This window comes from Rhamphochromis longiceps, linkage group LG23 (assembly GCF_057381845.1).
Source record: "Rhamphochromis longiceps isolate RC_006_pf linkage group LG23, R_longiceps_female_GT1.1, whole genome shotgun sequence".
In the NCBI taxonomy this organism is placed as follows: domain Eukaryota; kingdom Metazoa; phylum Chordata; class Actinopteri; order Cichliformes; family Cichlidae; genus Rhamphochromis; species Rhamphochromis longiceps.
In genome coordinates, this window is record NC_140578.1 from 1,245,310 (window position 1) to 1,265,783 (window position 20,474).

Sequence of the window (20,474 nt, forward strand, 5' to 3'; positions counted from 1 at the left end):
CAAACATGGCTGCTCGCTCTGCTCACGGTCGGCTGATACACGTTGAGGCTGCAGAGCTGAGGAAGTCGTTTAGTTGCCCATAATTCATTTTAGAGAATCGATCTTGTCTTGCGCTGCACTGCAAGTACTGAGAAAGATAATTAATAATTAATTTCAAATATTTTGCACAGAGTTGCAAGTTTATTGCCAGTAAGCTAAACAGTTCATGCATGAAGCTTCATGAAGCTTTGAGAGTTTTGCAGGTGCAGTGCTGTGCAAAAGTCTCGAGCTGTGAATAAGTAGTAGGTACAGCGATTTATTGAAATGTGCAATAGTATATGGAAATGCAGTATGCAAGGCAAAAATGCAATTTGCTTGAAAGCCAATATTTGGTGTGACCAGCTTTGTTCCTAACAGCGTCTGAAGTCTGTTAGGCATCTTCTCTGACCGGATGAGGCCAATCCATGACTGATCCTCTTCCACTGGTTGCTTTCGCTGCACTGGCAGCGTGTTTGGCATGACTGCAATGTTGACACTGAAGCTGCTGCCAGTCAGGTGGACCAAAATCTGATGGCACTTTTCTACGTCCATAATTTGGATCCCCAGCACCTCTTACTGAAATGTTTTACAGATGTGTGCATCTCTCCTCACCTCGTCCGTACATACTGATGATGATTTGAGCCGAAGAATCTCAAATTTGGTTTCATCACTCCATTATTATTATTTCCACTCATTTTCACTCCAGTTCTGCTGTAATCTGGCAAACCTCAGCCTTTTCTGCCTGTTTCCTTATCTTAAGAATGGCTTCTTGACAGCAACTATCCACTGACCGTGACCGACTGCATCAGGTCTTTGCTCCCCATTTCTAAAGGACACGACGTCCACAAACAGTTACCACAACTTTAAGGACACACTGCACATCATGCCATTTTTTTTGAAAAAAAAAATACAAACACACAATTAGTTAGTTGTTAAGTTGTCTGTAAATAGTTTGGTTCCTTTTTTATGCTTGAATGGACGGCATGAAACGAACACAGCCAGTGCTAAATTTACTCACATTTGTATACAGTGTAATAAAACATCTGTTTAACTTCTGCACTTCAAAACTAGACTGAAAAGTAAAACCAGCATGTTGAGGATTCATTCCACTGCAGTTTACAGCCAGGCTATCATATGCTTGTTTAATTGTTCCTAATAATCTGGCAACTGAGTGCAGAATGAAACCAAAGTACAAACAACTGAACAGACACTAAAAAATGTGCAGGGGTCGAAATGCCCTTCGTTAAATAAGAGAGGTCAGCTGCACAGTTTGGAGAACAACGACGTCCTGCAGTCTGTGAAGCTCGCGAGCTTCAGCACGCCTCTGCAGACTACAGTAGCAGCACATGACCGCCAGTCCCCAGAAAAGTCTGCTAATGCTTTGCTTTCAAGCAGAAATAGAGGAAGTTGGTGAAGAGGCTCCTCATCAGACAAACCCGTGTAGGCGGTACCTAACCGACCCACCCACTCACGTTGAGCCTGTGTTATCTTCTTGGTTGCCCTCCCCCAAACTCACTTCCACCACTTTGTGAGGCCTTTTGTTGTCGCGGCAGCAGAAACTCTTAAAAATGAGCATAATTGATTAATTTTGAATGAAAGGGAGGAATCACTTGTGACCGTCGAACTAATAGAGACGTGGACAAAGGCACAGCACGTAGGTGAAGTAGTGCACCAGGTAAATTAATCAGACAGGCAAGTGCTTAGTGTTGCACAGCTGCGCCAAGACAGGAAACCAGAGTCAGCTCACCGCCTCGTACACAAACGACACGCACACGCGCTGGAAAGCAATGAAACGGTAACAGGAGGCAGCAGAGTGAAAGCTGGCTGTGTCAGTGATACGCTGCATCTCAATCAGTTGTTACCGAGCTGCTGGTCTACGGCTCCGTGATCCTTTTACATACATGACAAATTAATGGAGCGAGCGTGGCTGCAGATTAGAAAGCGTTCTGGTTTCTGCTTTTCCTGCATGACGCTGCTGTTTCTAACTTTTACTCCCGTTTTTAGGTTTTTTATCCTTCTTCTCCTGCTTTTTTGTGTCTCTGCTGTTTTCTGGGTCTGACGTCTGTCTGCGTCACACGCACGAGTCAAAACAGGACGAGAAGCTGATGGAGCAACACAGATGTGAGATTATGTGTTACATGTTCAGAAGAACAGGCAGCACGCGGGGGGCGGGGCACACGATCCCCAGCCGGGGCTGCTGACTGGTTGAGACACGGTGCGTGCTGAGTAAGTCATGACACTGTCCACGTTCTTTTAAGTCTCCAGTACATCTCCATCAGCCCTCCCATCCGTCTCCTCCCCTCACCCCCAGCTCTCTCTCACTACCCTCTTCTCCCTCCTGCCTGCGACATTTATTTATAGAAGCCAGCTGTCAGCACACAGCCCCCCTCCCACACTCTTTTAACACACACCCCCCTCGATTCACTCAAAAAAATAAGCTTTCCCACGTTCACAGTGGCTGAAACACTCGAGTCTGCTACAGGCTGCAGCAAAAGCACCAGCTCATATCTCACTGGTTAGTCGCCCTCATTCCGGATCCATCTCCAAGTAAAGTTAAAAAATATGGATCCTATCTGTTATATTCACCTCTGGCTGTTTCGCCCAGACTTGTCTGTCACTACACTACATAAATATATACACACACATCACATGCATTACATGTGTTTTGAGTCATCTGCAGTATTTCTGTCACTGTGTTTCCACTGCAGCGACTCTGCACTGGGTTACACAACCAAAGGTCTGTCCCAGTCGTGTAGTGACAAACACTACCATGTGTTTCTGTGGACTGTACCAAAACTGTCTAACACGAGCATAGACTGTTTATGGAAGACAGACGTCTGGGTGTGAAGAGTAAACTATCGTAGAAGTGCTTCTCTGATTTATGGCCTCAGTTTATGGTTGAATCTGTCCTTTAAAACTGTATTAAATAAGACATCGTGGTCCTTTTTTAAAATTACAGTAACATGTAGCTAGCCAATGAGTGAAAAGTGTCCCACAGTTTGATGAGTAGAGTCCATCTTGTGTTTGGAGTCTATGGATTTGAGTACTTTTCATTCTTTCTGCTATTCTTGTTCAGGCTGAGAAGAGAAAAAACTGATAGCAGCCAAAACTATTTACAGAGGAAGTCTAAAAAAAGAGCTGAACGCTTTTAAACTTTTGACTTCTAATAGTTTGTTTACTCTGATCCAAATCATGCACGAGTTTGCACGACTTTTAGCTTTTTCGTCTGGTTTGGTTTCTGTTCACACAAAGAAATCTGCACTCGTAGCAACCCAAATGTGCTGCTACAAACCAAACATTCAGTCTGCTTATTGGCCAGATGTGTCTGCAGCGAGAGCAACAAAAGTAAATAAACGAAAGACAAATGTGGTCATCTGACCAAACATCGCCGCTCATCCAAATGAGTCCTCGGGTCATTTTACAGCTAGTTACTACAGCTTGTGTACTCTGCTGCATCCCAGAATGCAAAGCATAGCTAGAAGGTATTTCTCAGATATACAGATATTCACCTATATATATATTTGTGTATACAATATAATATCAACACATACAGCAGCGTACACATCACAGCTAATGCAGTGCAGAGTCAAGCTCTGCCTCCATAGTAGCTGGTCTCCTACACCTGACATATATATATAGACAGAGAGAGAGAGAGCGAGCTCCTGTATGACTCAGGCTCTAACTCACAGTACAGCAAATCGATGGTTGTTACTTTTTTATACCCTTTTGTGTATTGGTGCTCCTTACATCCTGAGTATTAAGTCCAATAATAAACCAAGTTGTTATATTTTTTGGTGAGTGTGTATAATCCCTACAAGATTACAATGACAACCACAAAACATTGGCTTCTTTGTAGACGTGCAGGCAGGGATCTATTACTTTGGCCTTCCTGGTTTGTATTAGGTTTCAGTACTTGTTGTAACATGCACACAGCAAGGCAGCCCCCCTGTGCTGGCTATTTTTTGACAATGCCACTCTCAACAAAGTGATATGACCCAACAGCATCGAGTGGCTGTTAGCAGATTTATGACTGAGTCACTGGTGTTTTTGGGGAATACCAAAGATTCATTCTGGGAAAGGTGCGCTCTCTATACTCTGGTCTTCTGGCCTTCGAGTATCCCAAACCCCACAACATTTGTTTCAAATGCAGATTGTGAGATTATGTAACAGTCTGCCAACGGCTCCCTTCTTGTCTCGCTGCGTGCCACCCAGCCCACCATCTCTTTGGGTCCTCTCCGCCCACTCCATCCATCTACCCTTCGGTTTTCTGTGCCAGCCTACAGAGCGGGGGTATAGTGGGTCAAGGACACTGAGATAATCCGCTCGTCCTCTGTCGGATAAATGACAGGGCCTTGAGTTACACTCAGCTGGGACCTACGACCACTCAACAGCTCCCCCCCCCCTCTTCCTCTCTCGCTCTGACAGACAGACTCTGGCTGAACTCGTTCTCTAGCCGGAGGCTTCATCTCTCTGTCCCCTTCTGTGGTTTCTCTCCCTGCCACAGAGAGAGGCCGGCCTTTAAAACAGAAGGAGAAAAGCGTATAGTGTACAAGTGTATATGGAGGAAGTGTGAGAGGGACTTGATGACAAATGGCTGGTTCCCATAGCAACCATGCAGGGATGCTGGCAAGGCCCTGCAGTGTGGCTTACGATCTCTTTCCATTATGCTTCCACTTCCTTATCGGTTTTCTCCCCACTCTTTCCCAGCTTAAGTGTAGCAGGACCCCCTTATTACCCTCTTCACTCTCCCTCCCCCTGCACTTCCTGGAAGCGAGTGATGAGAGAAGGTGAATGGACTGTGGCCTGTTGCATAAGGAGATAAACTGGGCCAGTGAGTCAGGATGCTGGCTCATGCGTGGCTCTGTTCAATAAGGGTTGCACTCTCTCTCTAAACCTCTTTCATTCCTTTGCTTCAGCCTGGCTTCGATTCCTCTCAGCGAGTCTGACGTCACTGCGTCCGTCTCAGTGTCACCTTTAAACTGGATTCTGTAACACATTCCCTCTGTGCTCTTTACATCTTTTTTCCACACCGAGGCCAAATAGGATTTGCAAAGGCTAATCCAAGGGATGGCCAGATTTTTACACTATATATATATGCGAGTAAAGACAGCCTGTTTATCTGTGATTAACCATTTACGCAACCCCATCTCGTAGAAGTTTCTCGTGCCGTTAAGTAGGTTAGAATCCACTGGCTTGACCTTAATGCGAAATTACCAAATATCCTTTTCATTACACTTCCAGCCCACCTCCTCACCTGATTCGGGTTATTTGGCTCTCTAAAGACAAAATCATCTCGCTCACTCCATCCATGTCATTGCTTGTTCCTAACAAGGTGAAGAGGGGACAGTTGTCAGTGGGGATAAAGATTATCGCCCAGAGAGACAGAAGGAGCTGGAAACACTCCACTTATTGCATTGTTTAGAAAGCCTGACCTGTATAGCTGATTTGATTAGTTAAGAACACTCTGCATGCTTACACTTCCTGTTCCTGTCTTTGATATTTGTGGTGAGTTGATCTTGCGCTCATCTTGTTTTCCATGGATGTAGAAAATCAAGCAACCACTGCTTGGAGTCCTTAAACTGGATCAGCTTAGATCAAAACACCATTTCATAAAGTTAGACGGACCTCACAGAGCTTCATTTTCTTGTTTTTCATACCATCTAAAAGTGACCACAGCAATAAGGACTTTACACATAACTGAAGTTTACACAGCGATGCAGTTATTCAATTATATCACGTAAAATCACAACAACAGCCACCTAAAGACACTTAACACTGTAAGGCAAAGAGAAGATTAATTAAAATAGTCCAGCCTAGAAGTAATGTAGCTAAATGTCTGCACTGAAGGACACGCAGTGTTGCTGGAGGCCACCGCAACACTAACCAGAGTAAGTATGTAGTTAGATACAATGTTTCTTTTTTTAGGGCGAATATAATAACGTCAGAAAATGACAAGACGTCCAGGTCTTTATGTCTTTAAGACGCCTGTAGTTTAAATAATTGATTTCTATCTGGGCATCATCTGCATAGCAATGAAAATATATGTAGGGTTTTCTAATCATATTGCTTAAAGGAAGCATGTGTAATGTAAAATGTACTGGTCCCAGCACAGAACCCTGTGGAACTCCAGGACTCGCTTCCATATGTAAGGAAGGCTCCACACGTACAAGAACAAACTCTATCAGACAGATAAGATTCAAACTGTTTCAGTGAATTTCATGTCAACAGCGTATTCTAATCTCTAATCTAAGAGTCAAAGGAGCTTGCAAAGAAAAGCGTCTGGACTTCTTTAAGTTGCTTGAAGACGTTTCACCTCTCATCCGAGAAGCTTCTTCAGTTCTAAGGTCAAATGGTGGAGAGTCCCAGATTTAAACCTAGTGGGAGTTTCCCCCCACAGAGGGACAAAAGGACCCCTGATGATCCTCTAATCGCCTGAGCCAAGGTGGGAAACTGGGCGTGGGTCCCAATCAGCCAGAGTTTCGGGTTTGTTCATTGTGAAACCTGGCCCCACAGAGGCGGGGGTTTACGACACCAACTCTCTGCCATCTATAATCCAGTTTTGAGATCCCTTCCCAGACGCCTTAACGCCCACTCACATCCTGGGCCATCTGACCTCAGGAATTCGCATGATAAGGTGGGGCCAGGTTTCACAATGAACACACCCGAAACTCTGGCTGATTGGGACCCACACCCAGTTTCACACCTTGGCTCAGGTGATTAGAGGATCATCAGGGGTCCTTTGTCCCTCTGTGGGGGGTTACTCCCACTGGGTTTAAATCTGGGACTCTCCACCATTTGACCTTAGAACTGAAGAAGCTTCTCGGATGAGAGGTGAAACGTCTTCAAGCAACTTAAAGAAGTCCAGACGCTTTTCTTTGCAAGCTCCTTTGACTACGATGACCTGGATGACTGAGAATCTTCACAGACTCTAATCTAAGATGCATCATGTACCCACTAACTTTACAATGTAACAAGTATTTGTAAGAAATATTGGACAAGCTCAGTGAATCAGTGGAGACTGTGTAGCAAATGTGACCCGTTTATATTATTAGCAGTCTCTATTGTTCTCATTAGAAGCTTCTGGGTAGTTCAAGAGTGGCTGGCCTTTAATGTGAAGCAGCAACAAAGGAAATACCAGTAATGTGAAAGTCGAGTCATATCAAAGATGTGTTGAAGTGTTGTGGGCCAACAAGGAGATAAAGACAAACACCACTAACGTCACTGATTTGTTTCTAGCACTGCACTGTTGGTGCATCTCACACTTCCTTCCTTCTCTCCTCCTATTCTCTACGGACAGCGACAGACGCGCCCTGACTCGTCTTCTAATCTCTCCAGTTGGTATGTTGTAGGCATGCATTCATATCCTGCCTACTCAGAGGTCTGCTGAGGCCGACGGCGAGCCGTGGATGCTGGGAAATGAGTCAACTGCTAATTTGTATGTGACTAAACAGAAAGAGATGGATTTCAGTTCTCTCTGAGCCTTGGATGAATCAGCTCACCACGGCATGAATGACTTTATGGAAAAAAACTGGATGATTAATCACAAAGGGAAGGAACATATGTGTCTTGATGCACACATGAACAATTCCCACTACGGCAGTCAGATGTTTTACAAACATACATTTGATTTGGTACTTTTATGCTGGTTTTCACACCTACACTACAGCCTATGGCCAGAAGCTTTTAACTGCTGTTTGCATACTGTAGAACACAAAACTTTCACTTTTTAATTTACAGAAAATCCTAAAGACCCGACTAAATAACTCAGAATTCAGCCCCATAAATGAAAGGTCAAATGTGGGCTTTGAAGGACACCAGAAATATTTTCCTGTTTCAAGGGAAACAACATATACTGTAATTCTAAATACATCTGTAGGAAGTGAGCCTAACAGGACCAAACAGCATCTGATGGGTTTTTAAACTTTCATGTGAAGGTTCCTAAACTGCTGAACATTTCAACTTGATTTGATTAAAGACACACGATTAGACAGGGCTCTGTCTAGTGAAACAACTAATTTGCATGCCAGAACGTGATTGGACGAGCGCTGATAACCCATCAGCATCTCCAGCTGAGCGAATGAACAGAAATCGTGACTGACAGCTGCAGAAGTGCATTAGTGTGGCATGGAAAAGCCATTTCTGAAGATTTGACTCTGCTGGCTTCAGTACGCCACAATCATGATTATTGTTTTTAGGTGCACTCAACACAGAAAAATGGAAACAACTTCAGGATGAACAGAATTTGACTGATTATCAACTTGATTTGGTTATTTAAACAAAGGTTTGCATGCCATACATACTATAAACGGCACAATAAAACATGAGGAACTCTCTGAATCTGTTCAGCGTGTTCTACCAGAGACTTCGGAGGCAAAAATAAACCTGTAGTTTCACTTCCTGCTGAGTAAATTTATTATTTCATTGACATAAGACATGGGTAAGGCAGGGTATGTGTTTTATATTCCAGCACATATTGTAATGTGTCAAACTTAACATGACATGGGGAGAGAAAAGGCAGCCGCTCCTATTAGGAGGAGGTGTAGCCTGTTAGTGGAGCCAATAAGCCGACGCTTGTTCTCAGATTAACTGACAAATGATCATTAACTTATCATTACATATGTGAAGCAGCATTATGTTTCCTAACTAACAGATTAGCAGCTATGCTGACTGAGACCTAACGTTCAACTGGAAGAGGACTGAACAGTTTCTTTTTTGTATTATACAGTTGTTATGTTTATATAACCAAGTTTTTACTCATTCGTTAGTCCTATTTTTACACCTGCCTCAGAAAAACAAAGCCGAGCAAGTGAAGTGTTTACGTCCTGCATGACACTGACCCTCATCTACCTGGTTCCTAATGACAAGTAGACAATTATATAACCGCTTCTGCAGTTTTGCACAATTAAGTATCGTTTCTAGTGTAGATGGAGCTGGTTCAAGTTTCATATTTGCTGTTTGCAATCAGACCAGCAGGTTTAAGCAGGTTACAGCAAAGTTTCTAAGCTGATATAGACCAGAGGACTGTGTCCATCCAACTGGTAAAAATGACAAAGCACTATGGATCTGTCCGATAGCAGGAACAACATGTAACACTGCTACCCAGAAATACAGTTTCATAAGTGTCATACAGTCTACTTCATTAGTTCTGTCACAGGCAACAGCAACATAAAGCCTGTGATGGTCACATGGTTATCATTTGTGTCTAATGATTTAATGCCATAGTATTATACTATATGTCTCTGTAATATGATTTATGGTAACAGTAGTGAAACCCACATTGTGACATTGTTCTATAAACTTTGACCTCCAGGCACTTTTCTCCTTTAGAAGTAACACAGGACAAGAATCTTCTGCAGAAGGACCAAAGAAAGCAACATACACACTCAAAGAGCTGAGATACTCCAACTAACAGCTAGAAGACATATGGCTGTCGTTCATAATGCAGTATGGACCATATTGTGACAGCACAAGGACTGTAATAGTAAAATGCATGTGTGCGTGTGTGTGTCTTCAATGGAATAATTTACTCTGATCAGACAAAGCTTTATTCAGAGGTTAAGTGAGCAACATTGATTATGTATCAGCAGCACACCCGGCTGGATTAAATATGTTCGATGGTAAGTAAACAGTTGATTCTTGCTGTGAACACTGACGGTTGTAGCCAGTGTGAAGTCCAATTACAGTCCTCGAGCTGAGCACACTTTGGTGTATGTATGAGTGTGAAACGACCTACTAATTTGTTAGTAACTGATGTAAATATTCTATTTAACCTGATCTGAAACTAATGATTGAGACCATAAAGCAATCAGGAGCTCAAGGCTGTTGTCGTAAAGACTTTTATACGACGCTTTTAACTCATTAAAAAGAGAATCTAGGTTCAAAGGACTTAGCAGACATGGAAGTTATGTTGTTTTATATGGTTGTGAGCCCACTGGATACGAGCTTATTGGCGTCATGCAGCCATACAGAGGAACAAGTTTGATGCGTTGCAAATAGAAAGATGGGACTCTTTCCTGCGGTGCCAGAGGTCTTGCAGAGTCTTTGCCTCAGGTGGTTCTAGGTGGACGTGAACGTATCTGTCATGGTTCGTTACGTAGCTGCACTGCAGGTGGCGTTCGTTAGTGCATCACAGCAATTTACTCATGATGGTCTAAACCATCATTAAACAAATACAGAGGAAAGCTAACTGCTACAATGGAAAGGTCATATGGTGACTTACCATAACTTTACATTTGATGAACTTTTATAGTTTATTTATGCAGTCTGCATATTATAACCACTGATTGTTGTCACGTCTGAGACGTGTAAAATGATTCGCAGTGAAAGCAAGTGTGCAGCATAAAGATACCCAAGCTCAGCTGCTAACGTTTAGCCTAGCTCTGGTGCTAATCCCTCATGTAGCTGCTTTAATGTATCCAGGATGTAATGAAAAGAGTTGTTGTTTGCAAGCCACATATTGCAACCATGCAACTGACAAAAAGACACAAGTGCGTCAAAACCCCCAAAGGAAGAATCGCACCAGAGCGGTGTGGAAATCTAACTTCGTCCTTTTTATTTAAGATTAATTTATGATGCAAGCACCGTAAACATATCAAACAGCTTCTACACAAAGGCCAGGCGTATTAAAAATGAACAGAAGTCATTGAAAAAACCATTCTGAGAACACTTGGATGGAGTACTTCAAAGTGGCACCGAGATATTGAGAAAGATAAAGACACTATTAATTCTTATAGCTACCACAGAGAGACCTCATTACATAAATGATGGAGTTGAAATGAAATAACGACTTTAGTTGAATTGTTAGTTTGGACAGAACCTGTGATATGACTCCACTCACACCTGTGCAGACACCCACTTTAGCTTTCAAATGCTTCAGTATTTAATAACGTTTTCTGTTGATAGTTTTCCATATTTATTTATTTTTTGTAATTTCCCACATTTTATAGTCACAGTAAATGATCGCAGCCAGAAAGAGCGGATCATCTGTGAATCAGAAGGCTGGTTGGAGCAAGTCCCCGCCTACTCTGGTCTTCCTTCTCTCACCCCAACCAATCGCAGCAGATGGCCCCGCCCCTCCCTGAACCTGGTTCTGCTGGAGGTTTCTTCCTGTTAAAAGGGAGTTTTTCCTTCCCACTGTCACCAGAGTGCTTGTTCATAGGGGGTCATATGATTGTTGGGTTTTTCTCTGTATGTATTATTGTAGGGTCTACCTTACAATATAAAGCGCCTTGAGGCGACTGTTGTTGTGATTTGGCGCTGTATCAATAAAACTGAATTGGATTGCATGTTGAAGTATGCTTGGGCACGATACTAAACGCATCATGGTCTTTTATTAGACTCTCGAGTAATGACAAATACACAACAGGTCTGTTCTAAACACAGATGTTCATATCAAACACGACCACAGTTTGTGCCCGGGATCACTAAGAGCTCAAAGCTCTTTAAATGGTTGGTTAGAAACTTTTTTTCTGCTCTTGGCTCTGTATGATGTTAAGGAAATTGAATATTCTTATATGGTCTTCTCAGGCCATCGCAGAAGCCCCACCCACCTGCTGCTCAAATATTCTATTTGCACGTGGCAGCCAATCAGAAGAAAATTGGCTTAAAAGGAGCGCATGAACTGATGGGCTCCACTGAAGCCTCGCGAGAGATAAATAAGTCTTAATTTGAGCTGTAAGTCATTCGAAGGTTAGTCCAAGAATAAAACCATGCAGCCAAACTTTAGCATGATGGATCCACTTTAAAAAATATTATCACACACTAATGTTCATATTGTTTGTAATGCTACAATTTGTCTTGGAGAGGATGGTGAAGCGTGACATGCCGGTGTCTGCATGCTGTCTCTGACTCACTCACCTTGGCTATTCCTGTAAGAACAGCCTCTATAATCACTGCCAGATGTCAGTGAGAACCTATAAAGGTCCAGCTCTAAACTCCAGTTTTGCTATGTGTAGCTATAAAATCCAACAGCACATGGTGGGTGGTGAGACAGAGAAGAAGATATCCAAGGGCGAGTGCAACAGAGGGATGGAGAGGAAGAGATTTTGAAAGAGAGGATGACAAAGACTAAAGAAGGAAACTATTCTGGACGCATTTAGCACAGACTGTGTCTGTGTTTGTTTCCCACAGAGAGAGAGAGAGAGACTGGGGTAAAGAAACTGATCTAATTGCATCTCAAAACTGCTCCAAAGAATGCCTGGATCTTAGATTCCCCCTAACTACACTGAACAAATGAAGCACGCAAGTGCTGCAGAGATGGCTCTGAAAAACAATGCGTGCGAAGTGATGAGCAGACCGAATGAACTGGGGTTTCTCATGACTGCTGAGTCCTCAAACACTTTTGTAAAGTGTCCTTGTTAGAGGAAGGACATCTGCCAAGTGTGAAAACTTGAGTGACAGCGTGTTATTGCACAGTGGCGGCCTGTCCACTGTGTCAGTCTGGAGGAAAACAAGGGGAAGAGAAAAAAGCTGGCCAGCGGCACGGCAACTCTGCTGCGGTCAAGGCCGCACGACACATGCCAGGCAACCGGAGGGAACGCCGTGACACTCACCAAACAGAGCTGATGCATGACCCCGCTCTGTAGCTGCTGGTGCACGCTGTTAAAAGCTGCACACGACTCCCAGTTTTATCTGCAAATCAAATGAACGATCTGCTGTGCTTTTCTGTCTGGAGTCACAGAGACTCACGGTCGCACTAAATCCTGGGATATGAAAGAGTCGTCTGCAAGATGATTCAGTAAATGTGAAGAAAGTCTGCAGAAATCTGAAGCCTGCTGGAGGTTAACATTAAGGACTCAATTAATGACAACTCATTAATAATCTATTTGACACTTATTTATATAATTCAGGCTATGAAATGTCAAACATGTGATGACTCTGTCTGCAGAAAAAGGCCAATTTTTGGGAAGTGGTGACCAGAGCGGTTTGCGCTGGTTTGCGCTGGTTTAATTTCAGAAACTCTGCTTCGGTTTCTGAAATGAAGTTAGCGTGGCACTGATGGATAGGCAGCGTGTGGGAGCTGTGTGGGAGTTCCAAATGATTTTAGTATCTTGACAAAAAACAAAACAAAAAAACACATATGCAGGTATACGAAACTCAGCAGGTGAAAACATCTAGAAAGCAAAGGAAATAAAATCTGCGCTAGTCGGCATGAAGCCGAGTGCACGCTAGGCTGAAACGGACCAGTGCAGGACCAACTCTGCAAGTGCGTGAAGCCCATTATTAGCACATGAGCTATGAGCAGACATTCAACTATGTGTGAGCACTGTCAGGAACACGCTACGCTGGTATTATTCAGACTAAAATGTACATGTGCACGTATAACGTATAACATCCGTACTGATCCAGCACAGTGACAAATGATGATTAATCGCAGCCATGCTCTGTGGAGAACACAGCGGGGATAGCCTGGCACTTTAATGCACCTGTAAGTGCTGTGTATTTATGATGTCTGACACACTGGAGCACACAGGAGAGAAAGATCGTGTGACAGGTGATGGAGGAGGTGCCGCCTGTCTAAATGCAAAGTGATGATATATTAGAGGGGAGGGGAGGGGAGGAAAACTTCTCGACAAATAACGATTGCTTGTAATCAGTGTCAAAATTACACACTTCCTACAAGTTTCACCTGAGTGGGCACTTTTGGCTGAATAGATATCGCTTCCCCTCAACCTCAAGTCCAGTTTCAGGTTTCTCACTGTGGCTCTAATGCAAAACAATGAGCAGAGGCTTAGTGGAAAGTGATCTGGGATCTGTGGTTGGGAACCTTGTCAAACCTCAGGCTGCTTTCACATTTAGAGCGGCCGAGGATGAGGAACCATTCAGCTCGATAACGGGAGACAACCTCTGCAACAAGGCTGAAGCTGGCAAGCTGTGTGTGTGTGTGTGTGTGTGTGTGTGTGTGTGTGTGTGTGTGTGTGTGTGTGTGTGTGTGTGTGTGTGTGTGTGTGTGTGTGTAAGACAAATGTTCCTGCTCCCAGTTTGACCACTGAGCACTTAGTACTACCACTTTTAAAACACAGACACTATGCAGCCTAATGCAGCATTTAGATGGTGAACAGCAGGTACATGTGCTTTTACAAACATGTGCGTGCGTGTGGGTGTGTACGCACATTTGTGTTAGCGATTGGCCGCTGCCTGCTGAGTCAGCAGGCTCGGCCCCAGCCATGACACCCTTCAGCTCACTTCCCCCTCTCCTTCCTTCCTTCCCCTGCCTCCTTCTTCATTAATTTCTTGATTATTGTTTTTATTATTATTCCCTCTAATCACCGCTTCTCTCTTCTGCTCACTCCTCTATCGCCCTTCCTCTCTCTCCTCACTGATTTCACACACCGGTCGTCATTCCTTTGCTGCCGGGAGTCGGGAGTGGCCCGTTTTGAAATTGGACTTAATGACAGACAAAATGCATGCAAACATAAACAAATGTTTTTAAAGTCTTACGTTCTCATAAACACAAGCACACGCCCTGATAAGTGTAATGCACACTCTAACAACAAGCATCCGTGTAAACCACGTAAACACAGAACCAAAGATGTTTGTGCAAACAGGAAGGTGTCGTGTGTAATTATTCTGTGTCACACTTTCCTCAGAAGAAAAGTCTTCCAGCACTTGCAGGTCTCGTGCACCTTTGAAACGGTGTCGTGGTGCTAATGATGCGCTACAGCATCTTGTGCAACAGCAGACCTCAAGTGCCTTATAAACAAGTTGTATTTAACCTAATAAGGTGCTGCTGTGCCTCAGACACCAAACCGAATGTGAAACATTCTGAAAAACACTCGACCACACATGCGCTTCGGTGCCACCCCCACTGCGCTCGGCTAACCCTCCCCAAGGGCTCGGTGACGTGAAGTGATAGTAGCGTGTGTGCAGGCTGCTTTGGTATCTTTCTGGTTCACACAAACACCAAACACAACACCGTAGGATTGTTGCCAGGTTTGCAACCTTGACCTAATTTCCTTGCTTTTGAGGCACAAAGTTCACGCACCATAAAAAGATATGCGCTTGTCCGCGTGCCTGAATAGCCGCTGCATCTAAATGTCTCCGGACTGCCAGGTTGTGAATATAAAGCCTCCCAGAAAGCGTGATGCCTCTTTTTAACTTTGAATGTGTCTCTGTGCTTCTATCAGTCATCCAAGTGGAACAAGGTTCGGCTTTTGTTACAAGGCAAGCTGGCCAAACACCAATCAAAATCCAGTATTCTGCTCTGCTTTCATAATTGGGATTTCCACAGTGAAAAAATGCAAACCCCGGTAACTGTAGACTTGTAAAGTGGGTCAACTTTCATTCTTCAAAAGGGACTGGGAGCGCTGTAAGTAACAAAACAGGAAACTAATTATTTTTATCCGTCAAAGCATCATCTACAGGTGTTAATGTTAGAGGCGAAAGCAGGGCTGCAATTAACCATGATTTACTTTGCAAAGATAAAACAGCCATTAAAATGTCCTTGAGTACCAGGCGATACCTTTAAATGTCCACGAAACAAAATATTAGTTGATGCAATGTAAAAGCAACAAGATCACAAAATCTTCCACTGAAAACAATTCAGTCAATTCTGTTCTTTCATGTGAAGCCTTTGTGTTGAATTGTGTTGCATGTCAATGCTCCTCTGCTGGTAATAAGGGACACAACGTGTGACAGGAAAATATCCCCCACAATTACACCACCACTCGCAGCACCGCTCTGCTGCATACTTTGGTCTTAATGAGTGGTTATATCAGTCACTTGCCTTCCTATCAGCTCGAAGCAGTCTCACCACCCTCTGACCTCTGACCTCTGATCACATCAGCAACAACCTTAAAGTCTCTTAAATCACAATTCTTCCTCTTTCTGATGCTCAGCACGTCATCTTTACCATGTTCACTCAGTTGTTGCCACGGGAATATTTGCAGTACCTAATTTATTTCTTATTTATTTATTTTATTTAGAAAGAGGGGCAATACATATTAATTAAGATTTTAACAAATGTAAATATGCCAGATTACAGCCTTGGGCTAACTTCCATCCGCAGACCTTCCGGCAGGTTGGTGTTAAACACAAGTTAGTAAAAACATACAGAGACACTATTTACAGGTCATGTGACGAAAACAGTGATCACATCATATTAGAAGAAACAATGACAAGAAGAGTGGACAACAGAGGACAGTATAGATGACAATAACGGAAACACGTCAATTATATTGCAAACCCCAGTATTGCACATGCCCCGACTGCCCTGATGTTGCACTGACCAGTTACACTAATAGTTGTTTCCCTTTTTGTAATACACTAACTCTTTTTAGTGTACGCACTCCCTGATATGACAGAGCATCTGTGAAAAGGTGCTCCGTCTGAACGCCAGTTCAGTCACCTCTAACAGTGGCTCCAGTCAGGCGGGACCCGGCAACACTGCTGGACTTTTGTTTAATAAAATCACTCATTGGTGGAGGCGCCGGACCATGTAGACCTTTGTATATTAGACAGGCAGATTTAAACAATTAGAAATTAGTAAAATGTAGAAACTTTTAATTTAAGCACATTTTATACTGTGCTTTACTACTGCCATATATGAGCTACTGTGTAGAGGTCTGGGGAAACACATACAAAAGTAACACACAAACAATAACTATAATACAGAAAAGGGCCATTAGATTAATAAATAATGTAGGGTACAGGGACCATACAAATGCACTCTTTGTCAAAATGCAAGCTATTAAATTCCAAGACTTGGTGAAGCTTAAAACAGCGCAGATAATGTATAAAGTCAGAAATAAATTGCTTCCCAAAGAAATCTGTAAATTGTTCATAGAAAGAGAAGGTGGGTATAACTTAAGAGGGAAATGGAATTTAAAAATACAAAGTGCTAGAACAACTTTAAGAACTATGTCAATCTCAATTGCAGGAGTTAAATTATGGAACAGTCTAACAGAAGAAATAAAAGACAGTCAAAACATAAAACAGTTTAAAGTAAAATATAAAAACCTAATTTTAAATAAGTATAAGAATGAAGAAAACGGGGTTAACCCAGGACGGTAATGTAGCTGGTAATGGTGTTGTGGTTCTTTTTTGTTTTTTTGTTTTGTTTTGTTTTGTTGTTTTTCCATAACTTGTGTATCTGCAAATATACACATTCTGTATTTTTCATATGAAAGAAACTATACTGTGGTGGGGCTTGCTAATTTCTTGTTTTTGATTTATGTATGTTATGTTTTGTTTTACTTCATATGTTTCATATGTTTCATATGTTGTTTGTTTAATTTAAGACAAAAAAAAAAAAATTAAATGAATGAGAGGTAAAACTTGAGGGGGTAGGGACAAATAAGTAAATACTTCAGCCTACTCCTTTTCAAACAAATAATGGAATGATATTTTGTAATGATTGTGAAGGCACATGTTTGAAATGTTTGAAATAAAAATGAACTGAACTGAACTGAAAAATTTGACAATGGTGATATGAAAAAGGTTTCTTATCTAATATCTTCATTGCTCTTTTGTAGCGTTTGATTGGCCCAATAGCAGCAAAGCTGGTATGAAATACAGTATTCGATATGAGCCAGTATCACAGAGTGCAGGAATGTAAGCGCTGCTGTCTGGTAATGATGTGCGGATATGTCTACAGTTCTGTATATTAACATTTACATGTAGCTTTGGCACTGTTCATTTGTGTGACTTTATTCCTTGCAGATATAAAATTTAATCGATCAGAAAAGCACCAGGAAACATCTAACATCTGTGCTAGTATCTGATGCACGTAGGGTCTCATCAGCTCTGAAGTTAATGACGTGTGTTTATGTATAACAGTTTAGCCACTTTACTCCAAATCAGAAACCACAGCAACAGCACAGAGTGAGTAACTATGAACAGGTCGAGGTTAAATGCTCTGTCGTTTACTTCAAATCCAAGTTCAGGAGAGGGAGGCTTGTTCCCATTCTGCTAAGAAAGACATCGCACAAGGACGTCGGGCTCCTCTGGCAGCCAGCTGAGCTTTTCTGATGAGTAGCAGTCACATGGCTGAACGAACACTGAGCCCATCCTCTTTATCCCTGATAAGAACTCGAAAAGTGAACTGAGCTTTGACTCAGCATCTACAGCCCCCCCCCACCCCCCCACCCCATTATGTAGCACATATGTTTCATTGAGTCAAACATACATACGCTGACACACATGCATAATGTAAAAATGAAAACAGGCCTCCTTCTTTACATTCACAGGCAGCATCTGGCTCTGCACACAGTGCTTTCAGCTCCTGTGTGCAACTCTGGCCGAATCATCCTCATCACAACATCTATGTGTGTAGACACCCCGCCCCCACCACCGGGCAGATTAACTGGCCAGAGACCACATGCCCAGTCTGTGGTCAGAGAGCCCCTCCCTGGCAACGCCGGCCGGATGGAAATGCTCAGGCCTCAGATGAGTAAAAGAATAGTCTGAGTATGTGACCAGCAGGAGACACGCAGAGGTAAAACACATGCTGCCAGGCTGCTCTCAGAGACACTCTGTGCACATGGTTACACACATTAAAAAAATCACCATTTCTACTCTATGAAAGCAGATTGGTGTGTGTGTGTGTGTGTGTGTGTGTGTGTGTGTGTGTGTGTGTGTGTGTGTGTGATAAAGAAAGAAGCGAGGGGAGGCGCAGGCAGGAAATCCGCATCACTTGCTAATAATATGGTTAGTTGCCCTTAAAACACAACAGTTGTAATCTGTGACTAATTACCAGAAACACGACGAGTCAAGATTTACATAATAATAATAATAATAACCGTGATGATGATGATGAAGGATAAAAGGAAGAGAATGGATGGATGGATAACAATAATAATAAACTTGCAGAAACAAGGCATGCAGCATTAATAAAATACTCCAAAATAAAGTGAAACTAGAATAATTTTTCTAACAAGCATCCATTGGACCTGTTCACCCAGCACGTGTAGATAAGGCTATCTAACACGCACACATTTCTTCCCCTGGGAGTCCCCCTGTCTTCCTCTGCACACAGCGTGCACATTCAGAGCGTGCGCTGTGAAGCTGTGCGGCAGCTACCGTGTGCATCTGCGAGAGCATACGGACAGTTTCGTCCCCTACTTGAACGGCACTAAAATGAGAACCTGCGGTACGGGAAGCTGCGCGCGCCGCTGCAGCTGTGTTTGTGGTAGCCTGAGAGTCAGGTTAATATTTTCTGACACTGTGGTTAGGCTATCTGAGAAGGATTTAAGGTGCCCCTTCCTCTAACTTGTTCCTTTGTATTAAACCTGCAACAGGTTCCAGACAGTTCTTCTTAAACTCCCACCTGCCTGCACAGAGCATCGTGCGCCTCCCGTTATAACTACTGACAGATGGGAGGCCACACTTGTTTCAATTAGAAGAAAGAATCCCTAAGCCGAGCGTATTAGGGACTGCATGGCACCCACCTTAAACAGACTTTCTGTCAGTCCCCTCCTGACCTTCGTCCACAAATAGGCGCAAAAGAAAAACAGGGCGATTTCGGTCCAGGTAATGTAAGCGTTATCCAGGAAAGTCCGTTTGCTGAGCTCCAGACCGCAGCTGCTACAGTCTCTCCATGCGTCCAGCATGACGATGGCGGATCTGGTGATGAACTCTATGTAGCCCGGCATGGGCTCCACTTCAACCGCCCCGGCGCTCCCGGCAAGACTATCCATTGTGGTGAGGCGCAAAAACCAGCACGCAAGAAAAATATGGGCAAAGACACCAGCGAGCAGTGCGGTCCAGACGCGGCGACTGACTGGTTCAACAGCTTGCTAGCTGTGCTTAAAAAAAGAAGCCAGAGCAAGCCTCTCTAACCAGCTTAACCTCTTCAGTAGCCTAATTCTTTGTTTTCCAAATTAAGACCGGGGCCCATTCTTTTGCGTCCAGGACAGTTTATGAATGATACAGGGCCCCCGCCAGGTATGAGAGCAGACACGGCGGACTGCGCGGCTGGATTCGAGAATCACGCAGAAAAATTACGAAGCCAGTACAGACAATTAATGTGAGCCATCAGCGGCAGTCTGGAGGAGGTTTCTTCTGTTAATCATTCCGCTACGCACTCAGCTCATCTGCGCCCCGGTTAGCCGCCTAGCTAAATGAAATCGCAGCGCACACCGCAGTGAATGGAGCAGCATTGGCAGGGGCTTCCAAGCTAGCTAGCGACTTGAATGAATTAGCATTTATCGCCTTTGAGCGCACAAACACAGAGGGAGGGGGGTGAAAAAAGAGGTCCAAAGCTCCTGTCGCTTCTCCGGTGATGGTGGCAAACCCTGCTGCGCTGTCACACGCGCTCTCATCGGGGTCCGTTATTCGCCTTATATAACGTCTCCTGAGTTTAACCTGCAGCTTCCCGTCACACGGCCGAGTCTCAGACGAACACAAGTTACTCCAGCTTCAGAAAACGGATGAATGAGGATGTTCTCATCCCACCAGGAGCCCCGTCGCCTCCTCTTATTCTCCTCCTCCTCGTCTGGCTACTAAACGTGTCCGAGGGT

The 20,474-nt window shown here is 43.5% G+C and overlaps 1 protein-coding gene across 1 annotated transcript in view; it reads right to left on the reverse strand.

Annotated features, from left to right (window-relative positions):
* cers1 (ceramide synthase 1) overlaps positions 1–20,461 on the reverse strand; it is a 33,008-nt gene extending 12,547 nt beyond the window's left edge. Inside the window, exon 1 of the mRNA XM_085397519.1 lies at positions 19,404–20,461. Within this exon, the coding sequence (XP_085253645.1) occupies positions 19,404–19,652 (249 nt within the window). The 5' untranslated portion in view covers positions 19,653–20,461. The remainder of the gene's footprint in view (positions 1–19,403) is intronic.
* Positions 20,462–20,474: the final 13 nt, after the last annotated feature.